The sequence below is a fragment of the Homalodisca vitripennis genome, chromosome 1, assembly GCF_021130785.1.
Source record: "Homalodisca vitripennis isolate AUS2020 chromosome 1, UT_GWSS_2.1, whole genome shotgun sequence".
NCBI lineage: Eukaryota > Metazoa > Arthropoda > Insecta > Hemiptera > Cicadellidae > Homalodisca > Homalodisca vitripennis.
The window spans coordinates 61,865,262-61,892,533 of NC_060207.1; the positions used below are offsets into that span (position 1 = coordinate 61,865,262).

Here is a 27,272-nt window from a genome sequence, read left to right on the forward strand (position 1 = left end):
TTGTTTTCACTGTTTGTTGTATTTTGGGTTAGTCCCATAAGGCTATTTATTGTAGAGATTTTTTTTATAGTAAGATATGATTGCATTATACAATTTTCTTTGTTTTTTTGGTTTGCTTACATTTTTGAAAAAACTGTTATACTGCATGTAAAAGTTTTGTTTCCACTATATGAGGAGCCATGTACAGTCAATAAAAACAGCAGAAAAATCACATTTATGATTAGGACACGTAATATTTTATAAGTTATGAAGAGAAACTGATCATATTTAACAGAATGAATTGCTTTCATGGGGCATTATCTGAAAAACTAAATCCGGATTTCAACCCAATTTGTGTCAAACTTTTCTTAAATAAGATTTATTTGTACAGAACTTCAAGTTGCCTCTCTGTATTATTTTAAAAAGGGGGCTGGTTTTTTTAGATGTAATAAATAAAAATGGTCATGTTGTTAAATTATTACAATAATAATGTCTTTTTTAGTAAGTGTAACAACATTCCAGTGATATTTATTTTCTTTGTTGATAAAAATGTGAAAAGTGTTCGTTCTACTGGGAACAACTCCATTTTGGGTTTTTGCAGGATCACTCAACAATGTACAAAAACAAAAGTAATAAGGATACATTTATGTGATGATATTATTCTTGCTCTAGGCAAACCAATGGATTCGTCAGATGGAAGCAAACAATGGTTTGAAAATTGTAAAACTCACAGATTCAAATTTCATACGAGTCCTGGAGACAGGAATCAGGATAGGAATACCTGTGCTAATTGAGGAAGTTGGAGAATTACTGGATCCCACTCTTGGCCCTATCATGCTGAAGCAGACATTTGTCCAGGTTTGTTTATGTTGTTTGTCTGCTGTAGGTGATTACTGTATACTTTTGAGAAATTGTAACAGAATACATTTAAGAAATCACCAAAAACTTCATATTTAAAAATAATATTTCAATAGAGTTCCAGATATAACATATGACATGGTAAAAATAGTATTATTTCAAATTAAAAGTATTATTACAACAAATAAAACTGGGACAATGTCAGGAACAGGTCTATATATCTTTCCATCTAAGTATCATTATGACTGGAAACGTTTTACATGCAATTTCTGTTCAAACATGAAATTATTTTTTGTTGAATTACAAATCTGTCAGTACTCAAGATATTAGGTAGTGTATGTATTTTACTTCAAATTAGTTTTCTCCTCAATTTAATTATTGAGACTCTTTCACTGGATCTTTAACTTCAATCATCACACTGTTCAACATTTCTGCCTTGGTGTAGAACAGGGAATAAGTTTAGTTTATCTTCATTCATTCAGGACCTAAGATAAAAATGTATTCTTTTTAACCCTTTCACTACCACTGGGACACATATGTCCCGAGAGAATAAAAAAAAATATGGACACTAAATGATGCTAAATTTGAGGGCAATTTTGTAATAGTCACTACAGGTGGGTATTTTCACTTTGCTGTATTGGCACAATAACTTGCTGGAGCACTCAGTTTTTATTTCACTGTTGTTTTGTTCTGACCATGTGGTTGCACTTTTGAGGTTATGGTGTTGTTGTTTTTGCTAGTGACTGTTTAATTCAATATAGTGAGTTATTTTGTGTCCCTAATAGCTACAGATAAACCGTACTGTATATACAATCAATTTGTTTATTGATTTATTTCAGTGAAACTTGTTTAATTTGCCATATTCTTGTCTTTTTTGTGCTGGGACACAGGTGTCCCAGTGGTGTTTCAGTGCGGGACATATACGTCCCAGTGGTAGTGTAGGACCATGTCGCATTTAAATAGTAAAGACATAAGTAGTTTGCTAGAGTTTCCTTCAAGTGAACCTGATAGACCTTCGGAAGGTGATTTGATGTATGATAGCGACAAAGACCCTGACTATAAACCTTCTGACTGTTCTGAAAGTGAATGTGAACAGTTTTTTGCTGACAGTGATAATGACGTTCACCAATCTGATTCTTCCGAAAAAAGTGATGACGCTTCTGAAAATCCAGCTGCTCAAAAACCTGATGATGCTGATGACGGTGGGCAGGTTTCTAATGATCCTGGCGAGGGAACTAGCAACCAGCCGGACACTGCCGATAACAGTCATCAGGCCACTGCAGATTCTGGTGAAAGAACAGGTACCCAGCCGAAAACTAACAAGAAGAATAGAACGGAACTAGGTAAAAATAAGCCTGTAGGTAACGAGAGAGACCAAAAATCATTTGGAATAAGGTAAAACAAACTTTTAAACCTAGAAAATCCTTGCCAATAAAAGTTAGGCCTATAATTTTAGCTAAAATCAACAGAGGTTCAAAGGAAATGACAGTATTTTTGGAAGTTTTCCCTAAAAGCCTTTTTATGTACATATCGCACTGCACAAATTAAAGATTATACATACTACAAAAACAAAAGAAAAAAAATATAGCTAAGACAAATTATCATGAAATAATGGTTTTAATAGGCTGCGTTCTCATCATGTGCTACAATCGCTTACCAAACATATCTGACTACTGGTCCATGCAAGAATCCATGGGAAATGTAGCTATAAAGAAAGCTATATCAAGGAACAGGTTTCAGTTGTTGATGTCGAAGCTGTACTTCAACCTGCCAAACAAACCTGAGAATGCTACCAAGACTTATTATGTAGATGAATTAGTTTCTTGTTTGAAACATACTTTTCCTAAGGCAAGAACAGAAGCAACATTTCAAAGCATTGATGAATCAATGGCTAAGTTCAAGGGTAGGTCGACCATGAAACAATATGTTCCCTTGAAACCCATAAAGAGGGGCATAAAAATATGGGAAAGGTGCGATTCTGACACTGGCTATTGCTATGACTTCAATGTTTATGCAGGTAAAGATCTTGAAAATGTGGACGGTTCATTAGGTGAAACAGTTGTGGGCAAACTTTCGTCAACTGTAAGAGGTGACAAGGAAGAAGTTGTGCTGTCATTTGATCGTTTTTTCACCTCGGTCAAATTGTTATGTGAAACACGCCATCCTAGTGTCGCAACTTGCATCGGGAACAGGGTAAATGTGCCTAAGTTTGAAAATAAACTTAAAAAATATGAGAGTGAATTTTTATGTTGTAAGGAAGGTGTAGTAGCAGTGTCATGGAAGGATTCTAAGCAGTTTGTTGTCCTGAGTAACTTACACTCAGATACTGTGACAACAGTCAAGAGAATGCAACAAAATGGAGAAAGAAAGGATGTTACATGCCCTGAAGCTATTGCTTTATACAATGAAATAATGGGAGGAGTTGATATTTCTGATCAAAAAGTAGGTGTGTACGATTTTGATAGGAAGTAAAAAAAAATGGTGGAAAAAGGTGTTCTATAAACTTCTTCTAACATCAGTTGTCAACGCATGGATTTTGCACCAAGAAGTTCAACACAGGAAAACGTCTCTTCTGACGTTCATGGTGCCTCTAGCGGAACAGCTGCTCGCCGAAGGATCAACAAATACTTCAGTCAAAAGAAGAGCTAGCATTGGAAGAACATCAAAGAGAGTGAAAACAATGTCAAACGTCGGTACTCATTTGCCTGTGGAAGGACAGACCAGAAGAAGATGCAAGCGCGCTGCTCGGATCACCAGACAGAAAAAACGAACAAAAACCATGTGCGCAGAATGTGACCTCCCACTTTGTAAAACGTGTTTTTTCAATATATCACACTTAATTATGTAAAATGTATCTCTTCACGTATTTGTGCAATTTATTGGAATTAATTTTTCTTTTTATTTGTTGTAATAAACATGTGTTTGAATAAATTACTAATTATTATTTACCTTATTGTTACCAATTACATACTTGTGTATACTACCAGTGGGACATATATGTGTCCCGTGTTCATATACCACTGGGGACACATATGTCCCAGCAAAAAAAAATTAAAAAAACGTCTGTAAAAAATAGTAAACGTTAGAAAAAAAAATCTGAAAAAAATATTTCTTGCATAATTTGATATAACGAATTAATTAAAATCAAAATTTCAAAAATTGAAAAGTGGTAGTGAAAGGGTTAAGGTAGAAAATAAACATTCCACTGAGCAGTGAGAAACAGCTGTGGACAAATAGGTATGAAGAGCTATATCAATGTTAGAGAGTATGATTGGAGATTTTCATCCACAGTGTACTTCCATCATATTAGTGGGTTGTAAAGTACCTATTACTACCACTCTTTAAAAAACTAGAAAGGTTATACATTAATTTGAGAATGCCATTTTCAGATTGTTTCCATAAAATGACTGAAGTTTTTGTGCACATTTAATTATATTTTTATTTGAAGACGACAATAGATGGGTTCAAACTATTACGTCTGCTATTACGGCTCTTTAGTTGGTCAAGATTACTTAAAATGTTTCCACTCTGAACTTGTCACATTCTGTATTCTTACATAACTTCAGTTGCTTTATTTTCGTCAGTCTGGATTTTCTTTTTTTTCTTTGATATTTTTGATATATCTCATAGTCCACATCACATTTTTTAATTCTTTTCATTCAGTGTTTGGTGAGAAAATGATCAAATTCAGCTATTAATTCCAAGAACATCATCTACTAACCTTTTTGTAGATGATTACCTATTTGCCAATAATTTCCCAACACACACTCGAGATCATAATCCATCTTGTGTAATGTATGCAGATTATATGGCACTCCTGATAAGAAACCATACTGCAGATGGAGTTGTGCAGCTGCTACAGGCTCTCTAAACAAGAATTAAATATTCTCCAAATCAAATGACCTGGTTGTAAAACTGCAAAAAAACAGCCAAATTAATTTAAGTAAGAAAAGAGGCCATTAAAGAGAGTTATTTTGGATAACAACTTAACCTGGACTGAGCAAATGAACATTGTTTGCAAAAAGTAGTATCTGGTATATATGTCGTCTGATGCTTTAATTAAAGGGGTCAGCAATTTGAAATCAGCCAAAACAAAATACTACTTAGTTGAAACCCATATGAGGTATGGACTCGTATGGGATGGATCCTCAGCCGGAAGCCTCAATAAAGTTCTTACACTACAGAAAAAAGCTATCCGAGTCCTGGTCAATCTAGAACTAAGGCAAAGCTGCAGAGATATCTTGCAAACATTCCAGACAATGACTGTTACTGCACTATATGTCCAAGAAGTACGCACACCAGAAGAACCTCTAAATACAAAAGGACCTATATCATTAAAACACTTTATCCATACACTGCACAGTACATTTTGAGGAGAAACCAACCATAGTTGGGTGAGAATTATGAAATCACATACCCCATTTAAAGAGCTTCAGGGAAATACTTTAAAAAATACACTCCATGACCTCTTTGTCCAACAGCCATTCTACTTTATCAATGAATTCATAAACCAAGGGTGGAGGCATTGGGAAATCAAGATCATTATTAAATATTTGCATCATTTTCCTCCAAATTACTATACCAAAACAATTTTTATTTCCTGAAACTATTGCTGTTCTTCATGAATATACCAATAAAGAAGTTTGTCTATTGTCTATAGAGACCCAAATGACTCATGAGATCCTTGAAATGTATATCCTTGGCTTGCCAGATTTATTACTATAGCGAACACTCATTCAAAACATTTTTCCAATACTTTCTTCAGTTTTGATGTGACTTGAATTTATTATATAGCATTCTAATCCTTTTTTTGTGGGTCAAAGCGTCAGTTAAAGACTGATGTGTTCTTGTGAACTTTCATGGGTGAACAAAATTGCTCCAATATTTTTACAATCCAAAACACCTTTAATAGCTAATTTGAAAACATACCTATTGAAATCCAAAAAATCTGAAGTGAGCACAAAATAACAAACCTATACCGAACCTCTACTTTTTAAGTAGACTTTTGAAACTTGATGTTTAGGTCTCTTTTGGTCAAGGTATAACATCCAGAGATTAGATCTCCCACCTACCAGAATCACCGAACTCTCTATACCCTCAATAATCATAATCATAATTTTTATTGCCATTGATCACATTTTACATATAATGAAATAGGCATAGTCATGTATTAATAATAATAGACATAATATATAAAATAGAATAAAATATGTTTAAAATTAGACATGTAAAATTTACAGTACAATTTTACAATGTGTGAGTTTAATTACTACTCTGGCACTATTTAGTTATTCAGAATTAAAATTCTACATCCACATCATGATTTAGAAAATCCTCTAGATTATAAAATGGATTTTGTTGTAACCAATGCAATACCTTACTCTTAAAAACCCCAGTTGAGGCAGTCCAAGCTGTTACATTAAGTTTATTAAAGAAAACAATGCTGTTCACCATGTGAGATGAACCTGTTTTGGCCAGCCTATGCTGGGGTATATCAAGCTTATCACGATTTCTAGTATTACACGAATGCAAATCTTGTCTAAGTGTTAATGAGCGCAGATTAGTTTTTACATGTAGTAATAGATGGAAGATGTATAGGTTTATAATTGTGAGAATTTTTAAACTAATAAAAAGTGGTTTACAGTGTTCTAAGAATTCAGCTCTACAGATTGTTCGTAAAACCCTCTTTTGTATTATCAAAATATCTTTAACGTGAGAAGAATGACCCCAAAGTATTAATCCATAAGAAATATGAGACTGAAATAAACCAAAGTATGCTGTCCTCAAGTATTCAATAGAAACAACATCTCTTAGTTTCCAAAAAAGATAACTTACTCGCGAGAGCCTACTGCATAAAGTTATTAATGTGATGGGACCAGTTTAGTTTAGAATCAATGTGAATACCGAGTAATTTTGTGGATTGGACATCTTGAGTGTTATTGGATAAGCTAAGAATAATGTTTTGAGTTTTTTCTTGGTTACATAGCAATTTGTTAGAGGAAAACCATTTTAAAGCTTCATTTTCAGCTTGTTTCATTTTAGTGAGTAAATAAGGGAGGTTTTTATTACTTGCAAAAAGGGAAGTGTCATCTGCGTAGACTACTGAACTAACATTCAAATTATTTGGTAGATCATTTATTATAATAGTAAAGAAAAAGGGGCCAAGTACTGAGCCTTGGGGGACACCCATTTCACTGGTTTTATAGAAGCATTATTACCCCCAATTGAAACATATTGATTTCTATTAGTTAAGTAAGATCGAATTAGATTAGATGATTCTTCTGAGACTCCATAAAATTTCAATTTCTCTATGATAATATTAAAGGGGACACAGTCGAATGCTTTACTTAAATCCATCATCGAAAGGGCTACTGATTCTTTATTTTCAAAGGCATTAAGAGAGTAATTTACTACTTCCATGACCCCTTTTATAGTTGAGCGACCTTCCCGGAAACCAAATTGGGAATCAGATAGAAGATTGAATCGTTCAAAGTAATGGGATAGCTGTTTATGCATTAGCGACTCTAATATTTTAGAAAATATTGGAACAATGGATATGGGTCGATAATTTTGAGGCAATAGCCTATCGCCCTTCTTATAAACTGGAACAATTTTGGAGGTTTTAAGCAACTCAGGAAAGTAACCAAACTCAAAACATTTGCTAAGAATAAATGCTAATGGTTCTTTGATAATATGAATAGTTTTTTTTACTAAAAGATTTGAAATCCAATATAAATCCGTACTTTTGGAGTTGGAGAAATTTGATACAACATTTACTACCTGGTCCACAGTAACGGTTTGCCAATTAAAAGTGTTAGGAGGGACTGGATTATTTCTTAGAAGGTCAGAGAATAAAACGTTAGTGGATGGGATGCTGTTTGAAAGTTCAGAGACAAAATTTAGGAAAAAGTTGTTCAATTCTGTTGGTTCGAGTGTAACTGTGTGTTTTGTACTGGAATTACTTTCTTGCTTGATGATATCCCAGGCGGCTTTACATTTATTAGGGGCTTTTTCTATGTATCTTTCACATGCTCGTCTCTTGGCATGCTTTAAATTATTTCTATAATTTCCTTTTACATTGACGGTAGGTCCTATAAGCTAATTCCCAACCCTCTGAACTACTGTTTCTAAAACTTTTATAAATATTGTATAAATTAAGCATATAATTTCTCTCTTGTGCTAAACTCTGGTTGTACCATTGCACTTTTTTAATTTTATCTTTACTTCTTTTACTAATAGGTGGAGAACAGAAATGCCAAAGATTTATATAGCATTTTAAAAAGTTGTTGCATAGTTCTTCTACTGTTATTTTATCACAGTTAAAGTCATCAACCATTTCCCAATTTTCAGTTTTTAAAAGGTCAGTAAATTAATTAATTTCATTTTCTGACTGCTTGCGTACAAAAGTTTTATTGCCTGCATTAATATTTGAAGATTTATGGCGATATTTATTAGAATAAACCTCTAGCACATGAGAGTTATGGTCAGCAAAACATCCTTCAAAAGACTTAATTGTATACAAATTCTCTGTAAAATTAACTAAGACATTGTCTATACAAGATGTACAGTGTGTGGGAACCTGAACAGTACATTTTAAATTTAGTGACTTAAGTAAGTTGGAAAAGATTATAGTTTTATGATCCTGTAATAAAACCATTTAAATATTAAAATATCCTGAAACTGTTATCAGTGTATCATTACTTGATACGTGTTTTATTGCCTGTTCAAATTTTTGAAAAAATTTATCAATATTACCTTGGATTTAGGAAAAAGGTTTAGGAAAAACTACAAATCTATGGTGATCTGTACAAACTAACAATAACAATATTTTGTTCCACCAATTTTATACAGAAAATTTCACAATCTACTTCACTGCTAAATTTTTCAAACTGTACTACTTTATATTTAATGTTAGGTCTGATAAAAATCCCTGTACACCCATTTTTTTTATTACTCCTACAGTAAAAGCTAGCTGACACAAATTCCTGTGGTGTGTACATATCTATCTCATCAGAAAGCAACCAGTGTTCAGAAATACAAATAATATCAATATTTTCAATGTTGCAAAATTGTTCTAATTCTAAAAGTTTATTTCTAATGCTTTGTATATTGAGTTGAAGGATTTTTAAAGGTTTTTTTACAGTTGTGTTGTCTATTATTCTAAAAAACTGGGGTCATTAACATTAAGGTTACATTTGTTGGAGTTTAAATTTTGTATAAGTGATTTTTGTTGTGTTACATATAGTTGAACATTAGTATTATTTTTAGGGCAATCATGCAAAGACATACTTTCCTCCTGGACACTATTTTCTTGGGTAGCACTTTCGATAACAGAATGACCATTTTCACACTGCACAACACTGTTTGCACATCCAGAGAGGGCAACAGGTGGTTGGAGCTCAACAATAGACCTAGTATGTTCAGATCTGGATCAAGACATGATAAGTGTAGAAGTGTCTAACACTGAGCTATCAGACCACCCTGGACAATACTGTACACTTGACATGTCAAACTAGACCATAGGAAACATATATAATTCATAAAGAAATCTTACACATAATAATCTCCTTAGCTTAAAGAACCGACCAGCTATGCAAATTTGGGACTCCATTATTAATTCAAATGATGTAGATGAAGTATATTTCCACTTTGGCACATCTCTCCAGTTTGCACTTGACTGGACTTGCCCTAAGGTGAGGGGCGCTGAGCAAGAAAAGGGAAAATTAATTACTTATACCAGAGAAATGTCTATCCTTAAAGAATTCCTGAAAACACAAGATAAGTTTTTCCTAACTAGAAATGCAAATATCAAACGGGCTGCCACCGAACTTAAGAAACCATATAACCAAAAACTTAAACAGTCAAGACAGGAGGCCAACGCTACATACATACACCAATCAGATAATAAATCCAAAGCTACCTGGAACATCATAAACGTTGATAGGTAAAGAAAGATAGGCTCTGAAAGTACTACAATAACCATTAGATCCAATAGAAATACATCATGACAGAGAACTGTTGACAGATACTGGAAGAATAACTACAACAAGTAATTGGTTGTAAAACAAGTATTTTGCAAACATACATGAAAAAACTCTTAAAATAAATTACATAAACAATGATCCAGCCCCAGCTACTCAACATGTCCAAGCAGTTCTAAGAGAAACTCTGACAACTTTGGAACCAATTACAACTGATCAAATGTTACAGAATTGTAAGGTCTCTAAGGTGCTCATTTTCTTCTGGAGTAGATGAAATACCAACAAAGATCCTTAAATGTTGTGCTGATGAATTCATAACACCCCTTGTAAATATCACAAATTTGTCCATTCAGAAAGGCATCTTCCCATCTAAATTAAAAAATAACCAAAATCTATCCAAAATTTAAACAAGGTGACCCTCAAAATATTGCTAATTACATTCCAATCTCTCTTCTTCCATCAGTCTCAACACTTATTGAAAAAGTAACTTTTATTAGACTCTTGAAGTATCTAAGAGAGAATCAAATACTAACTTGCAAGCAGCATGGATTCATCTCTGGAGATTTATCACAAGTGCAATTATCGACCAAGCTGAATATATAATTGACAGTATGGAGATCAGCAATACCATAACCAGTTTATTCCTTGATCTCAGTAAAGCCTTTGATTGTCTTGGACATGAACTCATATTGACTAAACTTCTAAACGTTGGTATCCGACAACCAGCACTCATGGTTTTAAAGCTATTGCAATGGACGAAAGCAAATAGTGGAACTAAAGGAAACAACCAAGGGACTCTCACAATCAGTACAATCCCTCTACTAGCGAGAAGAGGAGTTCCACAAGGCTCGGTTCTTGGACCAGTTTTGTTTATTTTATTTATAAATGACTTTCCAGAACACTTAAGAGAAGATTGTCAAATGATCATGTACACAGATGACAGAGTTCTGCTTGAAGTAAATAGAAATACTGGAAATTAACACATACATAGCTTTCAACATGGCTCAAAAATAAACAATGAAAAACAACCTTATTCTCAATGAGAAAAAACAAAAAAAATGACTCTAGACAGTAAACAAATGCCCTTGTAACTGAACTGCCTAATATCCAAACAGCTGATGAAGTTAAACATTTTGGCATAACACTTGATGAGAACATTTGCTGAATAAATCATATAGATAGCCTTTGCATGAAGTATAACTCAGCATCGTTTGCATTAAAGAAAACCAAGACAACTAGTACTCATCAAGCCACAAGAATAGCATATCATCCATTACTCGAAAGCCACCTGCGTTATGGAATAGCAGTCTTGGGTGTTTCTTCAGGTGGCAAACTTCACAGAGTTCTGGTGGTGCAGAAAAAGTAATAAAGTTAATAGCTGGAATAGGACCTGGAGAGAGCTGCAGAAACATTTTAAAAAACTAGAAAATATTGAAAATAACATCCATTTACATCCTAGAAACCATACTTTACTGCATAAACTAAGGATCCTCCAAAACAAAGAGCATACTACACACTTGATGAGTTCTTCTCATCGAATGATAAATCTTAAATAGACATCTCATTTAATAATAGAATTCACTTGTAAAAAACTGTTTGACTCTGTAAAATGTCTTTATGATATTATTAATAAAGCATATTGTCTATTGTCTATTGTCTTTGGGGTTGAAAGGTTAAAGGACAGTCTGTCTGTCTACCTGTGTGATACCCCCCCCCCCCCCACCCCCCCCCCCCCCCACCCCCCCCCCCCCCCACCCCCCCCCCCCCCCACCCCCCCCCCCCCCCACCCCCCCCCCCCCCCACCCCCATACAATAATGGCCAAAATCTGGAAATAAACTAAACCACTACTGATGCTTTACCTCTGTACCATGCGTTCAATTCCTCCATCATTAAAACTTGGACTTGATTGATAACTTTATTTCAATTTGTTGTTGGACTTCCAGATTGAGGATTACTAACTGCTGAAGTGCAGCCATCTTTAAACCTGTTTGAACCACTCCTTTGTCAGTGTACTGATGAAAGTATCTTTTCCGAAGGCCTCTTAAATTTTTATTGGCATTGGACTTAAGAGTTACCAAGTTTTTAACAAAATCTGATACAATATTGCTGTTCCATAGAGCACAAAACAAAAATAATAGGACTCAGTAGAGGTTTAACACTGAACTGCTTTCAGCTATCTCATACACTCTTACAGTCACATGATCTGCTTGTGCAAGCACACTATAATTGACTGCATCTAAATGCCAGCAGGTACCTCACTTGTTATTTCCCTGTGTAGTCGAAAATAAAATTGGATTCTTTTTAAACACATCCTATTTTTTAATTAGTGAAACATTTGAGCCAGATTGTTAAGAAAGGTAAATTTAATAAAGCTGGTATTATACTGATGACTAAAAAAATCTTCTAAAAGTATTGCATAAAAAAATTATTTAACCAAAGGTAACGAGAAAGAAACATATGTCACCACTCACAACAACTGATCCAGCCAAAGCACCCCTGAGCAAGAAGCTCCACTCAGCTTCTGAAATGCTGCCTGCATTCTTGAAGATGCTGGTGCACAGCATGAAGCTGAAGACCAACTTGTGTCTCTCAAACAGGCCCCGGGACACATTGGTGTAGATGGCCAGGGTGATCTCCTGGAGCAGGATCTGGAGCCTAGCTTCTAATTCATCAGCTGGTGGACTAGAGGTGATAACTGAGGTAAACACCTGAACAAATTGTTTTCTTTCAGTAATCCATGTCATGTAATATTTAGCACAACACATAGCGGTTTTCTTATGACATCATTTGAAGATTCAGACGACAATAGAAACCATCATTAGCTTAAACTTAAACAATGATCATTAAAATCAAAACAACATTTTACTTAGCTCAATGTTAGTACTCCTGAAATTCTACATATACAAGTTATGTGCACACATTAATGTATATAAACAAGGGACAATGTTTATATCCGTCTGCATATATCCGAGGAAAAGTTATATTGCAAGTATAAAAATATAGCATTTTTTGTTGTTAATATTTAACCCTCTCTCGAGCAACTACCTCGAATAGCCATGATGGGGAGCCCTGATGCTGAAGTTCAATCACTTCCGTATCACCACCAACTATTTTACCATTGCTTCCTGCTTTCTTCTGCTGCTATCATATGGCTCTTTTTGGTACAGCTAATAGAAATATATATTGACAGTATTGTTGTAATTGAATGTTTTTTATGCCTAGGGATACTATCTAGGAATAAAACAAAATCGTTTTATTTGACCTCTTCATTGAAAGTGAGTTATCAGTTGTTTTCATCATAATTCTCCCTGACGTGCTGATTTTCTAACAGAACTGTTAGAACTACTTGTATCTTTCTGCAACTACTGTTTTCCTGGCATCATACTGCTATGCTATTTTCACACTTTGGCATACTGTACTGTGGTTTTGCCATTAGTTTATTGTTCTTTACTACTAAGCTGATAGGTTTAAGTCGGCATTTGCATTAACAGTGAATAAGCTTAACAATTTTTGAAAAAGCACCATACTGTAGATAGTTTTAATAATCTTTACAACAATGTTATAATATGTAGTAGTTTTTTCAAATAAGAATTGATAAAATAATAAAACGGGAAGTCCTCTCCTGTGGAAGAGCAGCCGAATAAATTGAGGCCTGGTATCATCTGAGGTGTATTCAACCCAGATCTGCTTTTTACCTGTCTAGATGCATTAGAATGAATAAATATGAATTTATAAATAAAATATAAGTCATAAGCTCTCTATTTGTTCAAATTATACAGCAAAATGGGTGATAATACTGCAATGTTATTATGGTAACTAACAGGTTCAAACAGACATCCAAGAGCTCATAATTTATGATAAATTTAAAGTTTTTCTATTTATTCAATTTCATGGATCGTGAGCTGCTGATGTATTGTATTTATTTATAATGTTTGTTATTCTATTATAAATGCTTATTTTTTCTTTTCATATTTGTTGTAAATATTTTATACAGTTAATAATTTATCTGAAGAAGAGTACTAGATACATTAAAATTGATAATGTTTTAAAACAATTGGACAATGGCTTTTTCTTGATTTCTTGAAGAGAATAAACCAGTTGTGTGTTTGTATGTGTGTGCAAAATTAAACAAAACTTATATGTATGTATATATGCATTTTGTTTAGTTTTGTTTTATATCTAAAGAAAGATTAAATCTACAAGTGTATAAGTATAATAAGGTAGATAAAAATATTTTAAAACTTGTATTCACAGTGGTATTGTTCCATGACAGCGGTTTTAGTCATCATGAAACACTCCTTCATAAGTCCTTGATGGTTAAAGATTGAGGGGTTGGGAGGACAAGTTTACTGAGTGTGAGGATAAACATGAGAGCTCAGATTTCAATAGTGTTGTTTCACCTGATTAAAGTATTTGAGAGAGAACTGGTACATGGGATCTATGTTGGCAAGATCGGGCCACAACGAAGTAGAGGCAAGAGCCTCTGGTAGCAACAGTTCGGTACCTCTCTCTGGCACTAGAGATCTTCTCCTCTGTTGCCTCAGCCTCGATTACACGAGCTCCAATGATTGCTGATGTTTCCTATTGAGACATGGTTTAGAATTAAAATTTACATATCTATGGTTGATATAATAAAGTGGAAACAGCAAAATCAGCAAAACTACTAAACCAACCAAAAATATATGACTCATAGAATGTGAGAATTCTGAAAATAGTTTGCATGAAACCATGATAAAATAGCCTTTAAGAAAATAAAGTCAATTTACTTTTATGAAAGAATTATGAAACGTTATTTTTAAACTTTATTATTCTTAACTGATTCAGTAAAACATTTTTACATCTAATTTATTCATGGTAAATTGGATCAGCTTAAATCTTGAGTTCCTGATGTTAAACACAATTCACCATATCATCAGAATATAAAACATACATTACAATGATTAATATAATTGTTAACTTAACTTAGTCTACCTGCATATTGTATAGTAATTTATTACTTTTTTTCTTATTTACTTTTTACGAGGGGGTACCCAAAAGTAACCGGAATTGTATTGCTGGCAGCCGGCAGCGTGTAGTACACATTCCTGCCACTAGGCCATTGTTTTGCTTTGATGCATAAACTAATCAACTGATCGTACTGAAATTTTACATGCACATTCTTAGGTTTCCTGGGATGAATATAGGCCTATTCCTATTTTGAAAATCCTTCCGGGCTATACCTCACAGGTCTCTTAAAGCAGCTAAAAATTCCATTTTAGTCTTTAAAGTTGTGGAAATATTAATTGAAAGAGCCTGTTTAAATTTAATCAACTGTTCTGTGTAAACATTGTATTATGACAGTATGACTATATGTTTCATTAATTTAACCACTATTTTCAATTTGTTTACATTCATAGAGTAAAAAACATAAACAAAAGTAAAAACACACCTCTTATTTCAATATCATGGGAAACAACACAAACCAATTAATTTATTTCAAGAGTTTACTTAATGAACTAAATTGTAAATGTGTACATGTAACAATACTGAGTTTGGTTTCCTTAGACATTGTGGGGTGGTATATTTTCAGTAGCCGAAAAGAACAAAAATTGAAGGAGCTGGGCATTAACATAATACACCATACACTGCTGCTGACAAAGTTAAGAAGAATGGGTGCCAAAGGTACAGCTCTTACACTATTACATTCTTATTTATTTAACCGTAAACAGAGGATAGTTTTTGCTGATAAATCAGGAAAATATTGTTCTAATTGGGCAGATGTGAAATATTTAGTGTACCCCAACGGTCAAATCTTAGGCCCCATTATTATTCATTGTCTATGTCAATGATCTGTCACATTACCTCCCTAAAGAAGTTTGTAGAATCTTTTTATATGCAGACAATACGACTGCTCTAATTAGACGAAAAATGTTAAGTGACAGAACTTAAACACCAAAGATGTCATCCACAAACTAGTCAAAATTTTCCTAACTCACAGTCTGTTGTTAAATCGAGACAAGACTAATAAATTACGCTTTAAATTAAGACATGATCATTCTATAAAGGATTTAGTAATAATACACTAGTAGTAACATTTTTAGGCATACATATTTACACTAAATTAAATTTTTCTTGACCATATCAATACGTTAAATAAGACACTTAATTCAACCAGATATGCTTTAAGTACGCGAGTTAGAATAACATCTTTGGAAGTTGGTATTGCTGTTTATTAAGCCCATGTATACTTGATGTTGAGTTATGGAATTACTTTGTGGGATAATAATTGTTTCAGATGTGCAAAAACTCTATAATAGTCAAATATCAATTATTAGAACATTAGGTTCATTGAAACGCAAGAACAACATGTAAACCACTACTTTAAAAATGTAACATCCTTACTTTGCCATGTATGTATATTTTAAAAAATACAAATGTAATCATACATATCACACAAGAAATTGTAATTTGTTTCAATATCCGACACATAAACTAAAAAAATTGAAACTAGTCCTCTTTATCTAGGTTTGAAATTATATAATAATATTCCACTGTCATATAAAAACTTCCTTTATCTAAATTTACAAACAAATTAAAAGAAGCACTTTGTCAAAAAAACATATTATAATGTAAATGAATTATTTGAAGACAGTTTATGAAAACAAATAATATAAAAATATATCTTTAAAAAAAATTGTTAAAATGGGTTTAAGCCTTGGATTTAATGAATGTTTTTTTTAATGTTTTATAACGTTTCTGTATTGATAAAATATGTAATGTTTTAGAATAAGCTTAGTTATGTAGTTTTAATCATTGACTATGTACCAGTTTTTTATTACATTGTGATAACAGAAAACGTGTTATACAATAATTATTTATTTATTGTCTAATTTAGAATATCATTCGCTCTGTGTACCAGTTTTTTATTACATTGTGATAACAGAAAACGTGTTATACAATAATTATTTATTTATTGTCTAATTCATAATATCATTCGCTCTGTGTACCAGTTTTTTATTACATTGTGATAACAGAAAACGTGTTATACAATAATTATTTATTTATTGTCTAATTCAGAATATCATTCGCTCTGTGACTACAATTCAAGAAAACAAGTGAGCGCAATGAAGTCTGTGATTCTAGCAAATGGAATCACATAGATATACACGAATCACTATATATATTATAATAGAAAATCATCGAGGAAACATTGTATCCATTTCTCACTGATGAGTTATACGATACAGCGTAGGTATATAAATACTGATATAATTCCTAGACTGGACCCAGGAAACAGTACGATATAGCGAACATGGATTGGGAAGAAAACATATACTATACTGTATCATGTATGATCTCTACATATGGATAATAACTAATAACAGTCATAATGTTGTTGATATTAATGTTGTTTATTATTATTATTATTATTGTTATTGTTAATATTATTGATGTTGATATTAGGTTTTAATTTTCAATAACAATGATTTTATAATTATAAAATTACAGAAAAAAAATGTGCGGGTTTTGAATCCAACCTCATTTAAAAATGTATTATGTAGGTCTATATTATAATATATAGATTGTTTCTCGTGGGAAAATTAGCAAACTCCAATTTTGGCATTAGAAATATAATTAATAAAATTAAAATCAAAGAAGTGCCAAACATGGACATAAGGAAATTATTTACTGATGCTATGATATATGACTAATTTCCATTTTAAAAAATATCATAGGGCCCCTTCTTGTATTATATCACTAAGTGCTTTTCACTAAGAAAAGGTATGAATCTTTTTGTTTTTGGAGGTTCCTCCTTACATTGGACTATTATATAGTTCCAAAATTTTACTGAAATCTTGCGAGCTATTCCAGTCAAATATATGGAAATGTTTGCATGAGAAATTGCGAAGTGAAGTCGCTGGTTATGTGCCAGTCTATTTATATAAATATAATGTGTCCATCATTGTCCTCATTTTTTATAAGTATGTATTAACTCTTTGTACCCTGGGCCCTTAATACATGTTTCGGGCGGTGGGCTGCCCTGGGGGTTTATGATGCTTTTAAAAAATTCTGTTGTTTATTACAGTAATTATGTTATAAACTCATACTATATATCTTATTAACCCATTCACCTACTTCGACGGAGCCATTCCGCCGCTTCCGCCGCGGGCCCTGCCATACTTCGACGGAGCGTTTCCGCGGCAGTAATAGTTCACTTTAAACTGGACAGATAGCTGCACTAATCAAACTATGTTTCGTTTCTATGGTTAATTGTTTGTTTAGAACAATATTTTTTTCATTAGTTGGCTAAACTGACGTAAGCAAAGAATAACAGATGGATTTACTCCATATGATACCTGTTGTTGTTAGTGTCCGTAAACATGGCTGGTAATAGGTTACGTGACAGTGAAATAAATCGTTTTATGAACAATTCTAATAATTGTAGTGAAGAATTCAGTACCGGAAGTGATCAATCAGATGTGGAATGGGATCGTGTGACACGGAAACAGTTTGAAAACTCCGATATTTTCGATTCAGAAGAGGAATTACCAACTCCTGACATCGGACCGGCAACTGACTTCGTAGGCCTTGTCAATGCAAATCAATTCTTATGAATATAAATATAAATATGGTAGGGTATATAATATAAAAACGATATAATTGTGTGTAAATATACTATGAAATATACAAAACTCTTTTGGTGTGTGACTTCTAAGGACAAATAAGGTAGGCTACACAATAATAATTCCATTTCAGGTTTTCATTTTGAGAACAAAATATTGGTGGTGGGCAAAATAAAATTTTATTTAAAAATAAATTTATGTTATTACCGGTATGTTATAGGTTATATCTCATAATAGGTACCTTAATGCACAGTTTTTTTTTTTTTTTTTTTTTTTTTTTTTTTATGCAGGGAGTTTTAAATGGTAGGCAAGGTCAAGAAAAACACTGCTACAAAATTTTTTTAGAACACTAGGATTTACTAGAAAGTTACAGCTAAATATCTGCACACCTAAATAATAGGCAAAAATAATGGAATTCCTTGGCCCAACAACTGTGTGCTAAAATATTAGTAGGTGAATGGGTTAAAGATAGAGATACATACTTTTTTAAATGTATACAAATATAAAGTTTATTTTCAAAATAAAATTATTACATACTACTGAATGTTATGTAAAAAATACAAAAAAAGTTTTTGCTACATAGCTTGTTAGTTCAGGTAGTTCGCCTTAGTGTGGTAATTTTTAAAGCACAATGGTCTGAATCAAATACAGGATCTCGCACATTTTCGTTTAGATCGTTCATAAAGTCAATATTTGGTCCCAGGTGTGTATCAAAATCATCGTCATTTTAAGACTCGGAGTCAAACAAAAGATCGCGAATTGCATCACTTTTGATTTCATCACCCATATTATTTAAACACGAAAATAATAAGTAAAGAATATAAAAGAAAATCAACGGAAAGTCGAGAAGAAAAAACAAAGCGAGTGTAAATACAAAACAAAACACACGGATAACCTCAGATTGTTTGCATTTGCCTTTACTTCATTCAGTAAGAAACTAAAGTTCTGATTATTTACAAACAGTTAAATTCACATTTATAATACATTATAATAACATTTGCTTCAGTATTTGTCGGAAATATTTGTAGAAAACTTAGTAAGACATCACTAAGACTCACAACAACACACAACGTGAAACACTACAAAGCAAACTGACAGTACCGACGATCAGCCGCGGCGCCTACGATCAGCTGTCTAGACTCACTTGTAGTATGACGATAATATAATTTCATTACTAAAACGTGACCCAGGGATCTCAAAACCAACAAATACGAACTTAGACAACCAATGAACATAATCAAAATGTTTGAATCCCAAAATAAGATGACTGAGCTAAATAATACAATTAAATAACATGACCCAAGCTATACACGGACGCCGTCCCCACCCCCCCCCCCCCCCACCCCCCCCCCCCCCCACCCCCCCCCCCCCCCACCCCCCCCCCCCCCCACCCCCCCCCCCCCCCACCCCCCCCCCCCCCATCTAACCCTCAGCTCATCAGGCCACTCGTAATGGCCTGTTTTCTCTTCCTGTTTTCCCATTCAGTTTGTCAGATAATTATGTGTGTACTGTAGTTATAAAATTTAATTCTTTATTAATGGGTGTATAAAAACTCACAAAATAAAAAGTTACTAAAATTGGTTGTTGTGATTTTTCACTGTAGTGAAATGCATTTAAATTATTACAAAAATAACTAAGCAGAAAATCAATAACATAAATCAGAATAATACCTGTTATTTCCAGTATACACAGTACTGTCATACTGACAGCAAACAGTTTTTCCATTGATGTAGCCAAAAACGTACTGTATCAATTGTTGGAACTTAACATTTCAAAAAATGGCCACGACTGCGAAGTCATACTTGAAAGAAGGAATTTAATGCGAATCCATGTCTCCAGCCGTCATCTGAGTCATATGTCATGTAGAGATCCCATAGATCGGAACCGGAAAGTGCAATCTAAAATGATTAAAAATCGATATTAGAACAAAAAAAAAACTTTGATAAGGTTACAAATTGAAAATAAACACATTTCTTAACAATCCTCTGATTTAGTTTATAAACTATATCCCAATTATTTTTTTAATCAGAAAAAGAAAACCAGATTCAAGTGTTGATCGTAGTTTATTAATACATTACGATCAACATGAACCCAAGTTGTGGTAAACAGAGATCAAGAATGTTTCTTAAATACATCATAAAACACCAGTAGTTTCCTAATGTTTACTGTCTATTTGGTAATCCTTTACACTGTGTTTAAGTTATTATTAGTTATTATCAAATCAAGAATACATGATGTTCTACTTACTGGTGCAATCTGGATTATCCTCAAACTGTATCATGAACACAAAATTTCTTCAAACTTTTTCTCGTGGAAGAGTCTAGCAAATTGCCCACCGACTGACCAAAGGTAAGAGGAAATAGAAAAGTCTGGCAGAGTGAAATAGTCCCCCCTAGACTTACTCCTGTCCATTGAGTTTTTTCTAGAAGTCCTGGGCTCGTTGATAAGACTTTTTCCAGAACAGTTTACATATCATTTGTCATTTCACTTTGCTTATTTCAACCTGAAAAAAAAAAAAAAATATAAATATATTAAATATTATAATATATTTAAATAGTGTAGTAATATTAAAAAATTGAAAAAGTGAAACTTGAAGAATTTTCCTTCACAGGAATAACTTTTGAATTTCTTCCAGTCACATAACACACTATCATATTAAAGCAGCTCAAAAAATATTGAGAGGAATGTATTTTCAACAATTTTGCTTATAAAAAAAATAGTTCAAGTAATTTGTTTATAGTTTAAAATATTTTTTAAAGTGGGTAATTTAGTTTAGAATTACCCACCACTCCCATCACGGATGTTATGGAGATTTTTGTAGTCTAGTCTGGCCACTTTCAATGAGTCAATTGGTCCGTGATAAAGCTGGTTGGAATGTCCTCACCTTAAGTTTAATGGTGAGAGCGGTTGGTTTTTGGGTGGAAGTTTGTGACGGGATCAGGTGTATTTCTTGCAAAGTGATAACAGACTCCAAAACAAGAAACACCCACTTTGCATTTTTTTGTTTTGCATTTAAAACACAGCCTATTGCTTATACTTTTTGAAACTTTACTTGTTTTTTAAAACTTTTCATAACATGCCATCCTTGAAGATATCTCAATTGGTGATTGATTTATGGTTTTATATCCCGTTCTTTCTCCCCCCCCCCCCTCAAATGCCAATAGTAGCTAATTATTCCTGAAGAATGAGCGTTTATATCTGGTAGAGGAGGTAAAAGAAAAGAAAATCACAAACATCATCAGAAAGGCATGTGCCATAAAGTTTTAGATAAGGTTTTTTTGGTTTTTGACTATAGCCCACAAAAATTTGAAAATGAGAAAATATCAATACAAAACTGTTAAGAAAAACAAGTAAATTATCAAGTAAAGAAAAGTGAAGAGCACAAATACGAAATAATAAAATAGATAGGAACAGAACTCGTCCACACCTGATTTATAGGGCAACACACAGATGCTTCTTGACGAAAACCAAAGCATTATTCAACGTGTTTGGAGAACAACTCGAGGACAAAAGAAACATACTCAGGCCTCGCTGGATTGGATGTAAACGGCTTGCGCTATATTCTGATAAGCCCAAGACTGGAACATAGGGCAACCATTTGAGATCGTCAGGATCCAACAAACACCATCCCACAATCTACGACTTTCGACAGTGGCAGGGGAGGCTTGGGCTTAGATCCTTAGAACCCTCAAACATACCATGTGCACCTGGACACCCATCCAATTGTGGATCAATGGGGACTTTAATTAGATTTTTCATAATATAAATGCACACAATATAAAATCAGATATGTCTTATAAAACATAATACTCTAATAATGACAGTGAATATAATTTTTTAACTTTATTTTTTTCTTGTAACAACCATATTTTCTGATGGCTACAAGAAATTAATTCCTATATAGATTTACATCCGCAACTTATTTTTCAAACATATGATCACGATTTTGGCCAGTTCTTCTTTGCCCTAATAAATAATATTGTTAGAAGTACTTAAAGGTATAGTTCAATGTCTAACATTACCATTCTTTATATTTCTTGTGCACAGTTCACAAAATACACAATTGTTAATGATTCTAATCCAAGATTTTCTTCCAAATATCTTTAGACAGGTTTTGGTTCTGATAAAAGCACACGATATTTTAATCAGACAGAGGTTGTTGAAAGCAATATTTTTTTTGTTAGTACACTTGCTTTAAACCAATGAAATTTGTTTGTTTTTTTTTTTAATATGAGTTAATCTAGAAGGGAAGAGCAACTTATAAGATAAGGATAAGAATCTTCCTTTATTCATAGTTTGTATACAATTTATACATGAATAATGTCAGCATTTGTATATACAATATAGTTGAACTAATCTTTACATTAACAAATTAGAATTCTGGTATATTTTCCAATTTAAACATAGCCATACATAATTATATAATGGTTAATCTATAAACAATTATATTTCTGTTAAGTTCAATATTACAAATTAAAGAGAAACTTTAAATTCTTAAAAATAAGCCTTCTCAAATTAATGAAACTAACTAATGAGGGCCATCTGATTCATAAAATTCCTCTCATTGATTAAAGTGCCTTTGCTGTCAGGTAACTTGTTAATTTTTTTCTTAAATTTTGGCAAGGTTTGTTTCCGATCTAAAATGTTTGGGCAAGGTAATCTTTGAAGAAATTATTAGTCCCCGACGTAGGTTGGGCTTTTTTATTTATAGTAACATCAAGAATTTATGTATGCCCAATTATTCTAGTATCTGTAATTTCCTGTATTGTATGTTTTTGAGTAGGATGATCTGATATTTCAATACATTCTTTTGCAGTTTTAAGATTGTGGCAGTAATATATTAAGGTAAATACTGTTGGAATTTGTAGCTGTGAGCAGAATAAATTTTAACTGACTGAGTCTCTCCATCCCTAAGATTTCTAAAACATGATCCTGGCAGCCTGTTTTTGTAATTTCAGAATTCTATTTGAGAGATTTGCTTTGACTGTTCCCCCCCGTATAGGCTAAGTTCCAAAGTTGATGTAGAGAATGAATGAGATGTGAATAAAATAAATATAGTTTTCAATGTTTTGAGATTGCTCAGCTTTGGACATTCTTCCTCAGAGCAAGAATAATCCAGATGTATATTTTGGATGAAATTCTATTTACGTGGTTTGTCCCAGGTCTAAATTTTTTGTCAATCGTCAACCCTAGAAATTTTGTGCTGTCTGTTTTGATCCAGTTCATGATTCATCTATTAGGATTTTAAGGTATGGTCCTCTTTATATTTGAATTTTGTTTAGTGAAAAATTTGCATAAGGGTGTCTGTTTTTTCAATTAATTGACTAATAAATTTTTTTGGGCCACATTTTGAATAAGAATTGGAAAATATTAAGAAAAGATGATAATTCAAGACTGTTTTTATATTGTCCACTGGTTTACAAGAAGATTAATAGTGTCATCTGCATTATAAACAAATTTTTCCCCCGTTTCCCATCGGACCACACTGGGGCAATCCACTTCAAATAGCATACAAACAGCAAATGGGCCTAAAATGGGAAACCTTGGGGGACGCCATATTTTATGTGAACTGCTGCGCTCTTGAATGAATTTTGGTTGATTCTTGTTTTTCCGATTTTGCTTTAGGTTATCTCAACATATTGAGTGGCTTGCGGATTTTGGTTAAATAAGATTTGAATACCAGAGCAGCTAGTTTTTTTCTATCAATATTGAGGATTTTCCAAGGAATCTGTAGAAAATTTTAGGAATGTGAGACACTGTCAAATATGTCTCGACTCAGGTCCGAAGGAAAATGGCAGCCACTTTTTTCTTTTTAAATCAATATGTTTTCATTATTGACTGCAGCAAAAATCAGTTGCAAATGCTGTAATCACAGACTTTGCCAGAATCGTGAAACCATGCCTGTATCCTTGTTCAATTAAACTATTAGATGTCTAGATAAGAGGCAAAAAATTGGTTGTACAACTACTCGCTCATAGACTTGTTGAAAAAAAACATGATAACTGTAGAAATAGGACGGTAGCCAGAGATACATCATGAGGGTCACCCTTCTTGAAAACTGGGACAAACTTTGGCAATTTTTTCATTTTGATCAGGAAATATACCATGTGACAAAAGAGTGAATATAATGGAGATGGAGCCAGAGGGCCACTGAATAACTTCCCCTACCACATTGTTTTAAGACAGCCACAGCACACATCAATCATGGACCTGGATGAGAATTTATTATTTGAGAGAGGCCAATTATTGGGTGCTAACTTACACTCTGAATCTTTACTGGTTGAAAGTAAAAGGACTTATTCCACTTGAACATTTATTAGTTTGGGAATTCCTCATTTAGAACAAGGTTATTAGGCAAGTTTAGTTAAAATTAAATTTTACTACAGTTTTGATGAGAAAAAAAAACCGATTAAAACTTTCGTGCTATACATAAAAGGATCAGAAATTTGTCTACCATCTACATTCAGAAGTAATTCTTGAGTTACAACCAGTTAACTTTCTACCCAAGTTCCATTATTAATTATTTGCCGAGCGTTTGATATTTATCAAGTTAGTAGAGCATTCAATCTTTCCTGTCCAAAAAACTTTTTCTTTTCTAAAATGGACATTCTGTTTTTAGTTCTTTCCCTTATGTGTTTTAACATTTCTTTAGATATCACTTTCCCCCCCACCACCCCCCCTTATAATAATTTAATATATATTTTTTTTTTTACACAAACACACCCCCATCACCACCAATAATATATCCACCCCCCCCAATTTTTTTTTTTATCTTTAGTACTTCCTAGCCTGTGCACCTTAAATTAACTAATGTAGCCTTTTTATTTCCTATTACTGGTCAGTTATCCAGGGATTTACAATTTGTTGCATTAATTTTGAGACTTTATGGCATCATGTTATTTACTATGTTTGCATGAAATTTGTACTCTACATGTACTTTACTGTGTCCGAAACCAGCCTTAAGCACGGTTTTTAATCTACAGACTATAGATACTTTTTTATCGATTTGTATAGTTTAAGAATTGAGATGCGAATATTAAGTATCGATGATTACATTCTTCGATATAAAACACCGGGTCCGCTTATTCGTACCCTACCCGTCCATTTCCATGCATGTTCTCTTATGTACTTTGTGCTGCCATTAGCCGTTCTGTTTTTTTTTTGGGTGAGGCTTCTAGTTACAATTCTTCTCAAAATAATTGTCTTTGTCATGTTTAGAGATTGATGTTTCAAATGGAATATGCATGTGTTGTGAGGATTTCCTCGACCATCAGTATCCAAGACAAAAAGATTGGAAGGAAATAGACCCTTGTTCCAAGAATCTGGTAAAATTACACCAGCTTTTAAACTTTTTACTTGGAAGGTTACCTGATTGAGAGTTGTAACAAGACACAAGTAAAACAATGTAGGAAAAATACCTGTAGTGGCAAAACTTGTCCCCATTGCTAACAAACAGCAGAGAACATTTTACGGTAGGAACATGGATAATGTTTTGTGTCAATGCAAGACAATCTAATGTTGCAAAGGAGCTTAGCATTGCATTAATAATTAAAATGGTCTATCATTTTTACTAATCTTGTCAAAACAATATTGTGGGGGGGGGGGGGGGGAGGGGGGGGGGGGGGGGGGGGGGGGGGGGGGGGGGGGGGGGGGGGGGGGGGGGGGTTGGCGGCCGGGGGGGGAAGCCCCCTTTTTCAACAGATGTGGAGCACAATATTACAAACACCGTCTTCCTCCAGAATAACACATATTAAATCAATAGCATGTTTGGTTATATAGGTAAAACCTTACACAATTTTTTATTTCCCAAACATTTCTCCCATTCATAAGAGGGAGCGCAAGGCTTTTTGATTTTTTTTTTTCAAATAATTATTTATTTTATTTATTCATCAATTTCAATTTTTGTACTGTTCAAAAGTAATTCCCCATATTAAGATATTATACACTTGTTTCCAAACGTTTCCTGTTCCAATCCTCGAAGACACTTCATAAAAGGTTTTTATTCTTGTATAATCTTGTTCAGCTCCTCCCTTTTGACTGCTGTACTTTACCTCATCAATCGTAGCGTTAGTACCCGTTCTATCTTTCATGGGCCCTCTTCAGTTTTTGGGAACAAGAGAAAGTCAGAAGGGATCCAGATCTGGGGAATAACGGTGGCTTTGGCATCACTAATGTTTATTGTTTTTAGGCCAAAAAGTAGAGCGAACAAGTAACAAATGTGTGAGCAAGGGGTGTTTAATCGTGGTGTAAAAGCCAATCTGGGCATTGTACTGTAGGATTGGCTTCATGTAAATTGCACATTACTTTTTAACAGATAATATTTCCTTATTGACATTTCTTGTCTACACACCCTGGTGAGTAAGAACTCAAATGAATGCACAGCATCCCTGGTGAATTAAAAAAACTGCGTAAGCAAAACTTTCCATATTCGACCCGAAGACTTGGCATGCTTTTTACGGTCCCCTTGTCATCATGCAACAGCTTCCATTGGGAAACGAGTTGAAACTTTTGGTTTTCTTCTCTTTCTAACGTCAGTAATACCATATACCCATGATTTGGTCATTGGTCAACCCACCGGTTACCGAGCCCTCTGGATCAAATGTTGGGTCATCACGGACAGAGTCTAACATCTCCATATAGCACATTGGTAATGCGCTGCTTGCTGATTTTAATCGAAATTGAGCAATATTTTGATACGAATTTCCCGGTGGACCTGTCTCATGGCCCAAAATCAATTGGTAAAACAATCGAATGGCACGAGCCAATTCATCAACAGTTTTATATCTTCTTCTTCTTTTGAATGTGCTCTCGTCGGGCGCATCCGGCAACGGCTGTTTGTTGTTCAACATA

At 33.6% G+C, this 27,272-nt stretch overlaps 1 protein-coding gene across 1 annotated transcript in view; it reads right to left on the reverse strand.

Annotated features, from left to right (window-relative positions):
• The window catches only part of LOC124362987 (dynein axonemal heavy chain 6-like), a 100,274-nt gene extending 73,216 nt beyond the window's left edge, over nucleotides 1-27,058 (reverse strand). Inside the window, 5 exon segments of the mRNA XM_046817996.1 lie at nucleotides 9,127-9,263; nucleotides 12,254-12,527; nucleotides 14,220-14,270; nucleotides 14,272-14,400; nucleotides 27,005-27,058. Coding sequence (XP_046673952.1) covers nucleotides 9,127-9,263; nucleotides 12,254-12,527; nucleotides 14,220-14,270; nucleotides 14,272-14,400; nucleotides 27,005-27,058 — 645 coding nt within the window.
• Between the last annotated feature and the right edge of the window lie 214 nt (nucleotides 27,059-27,272).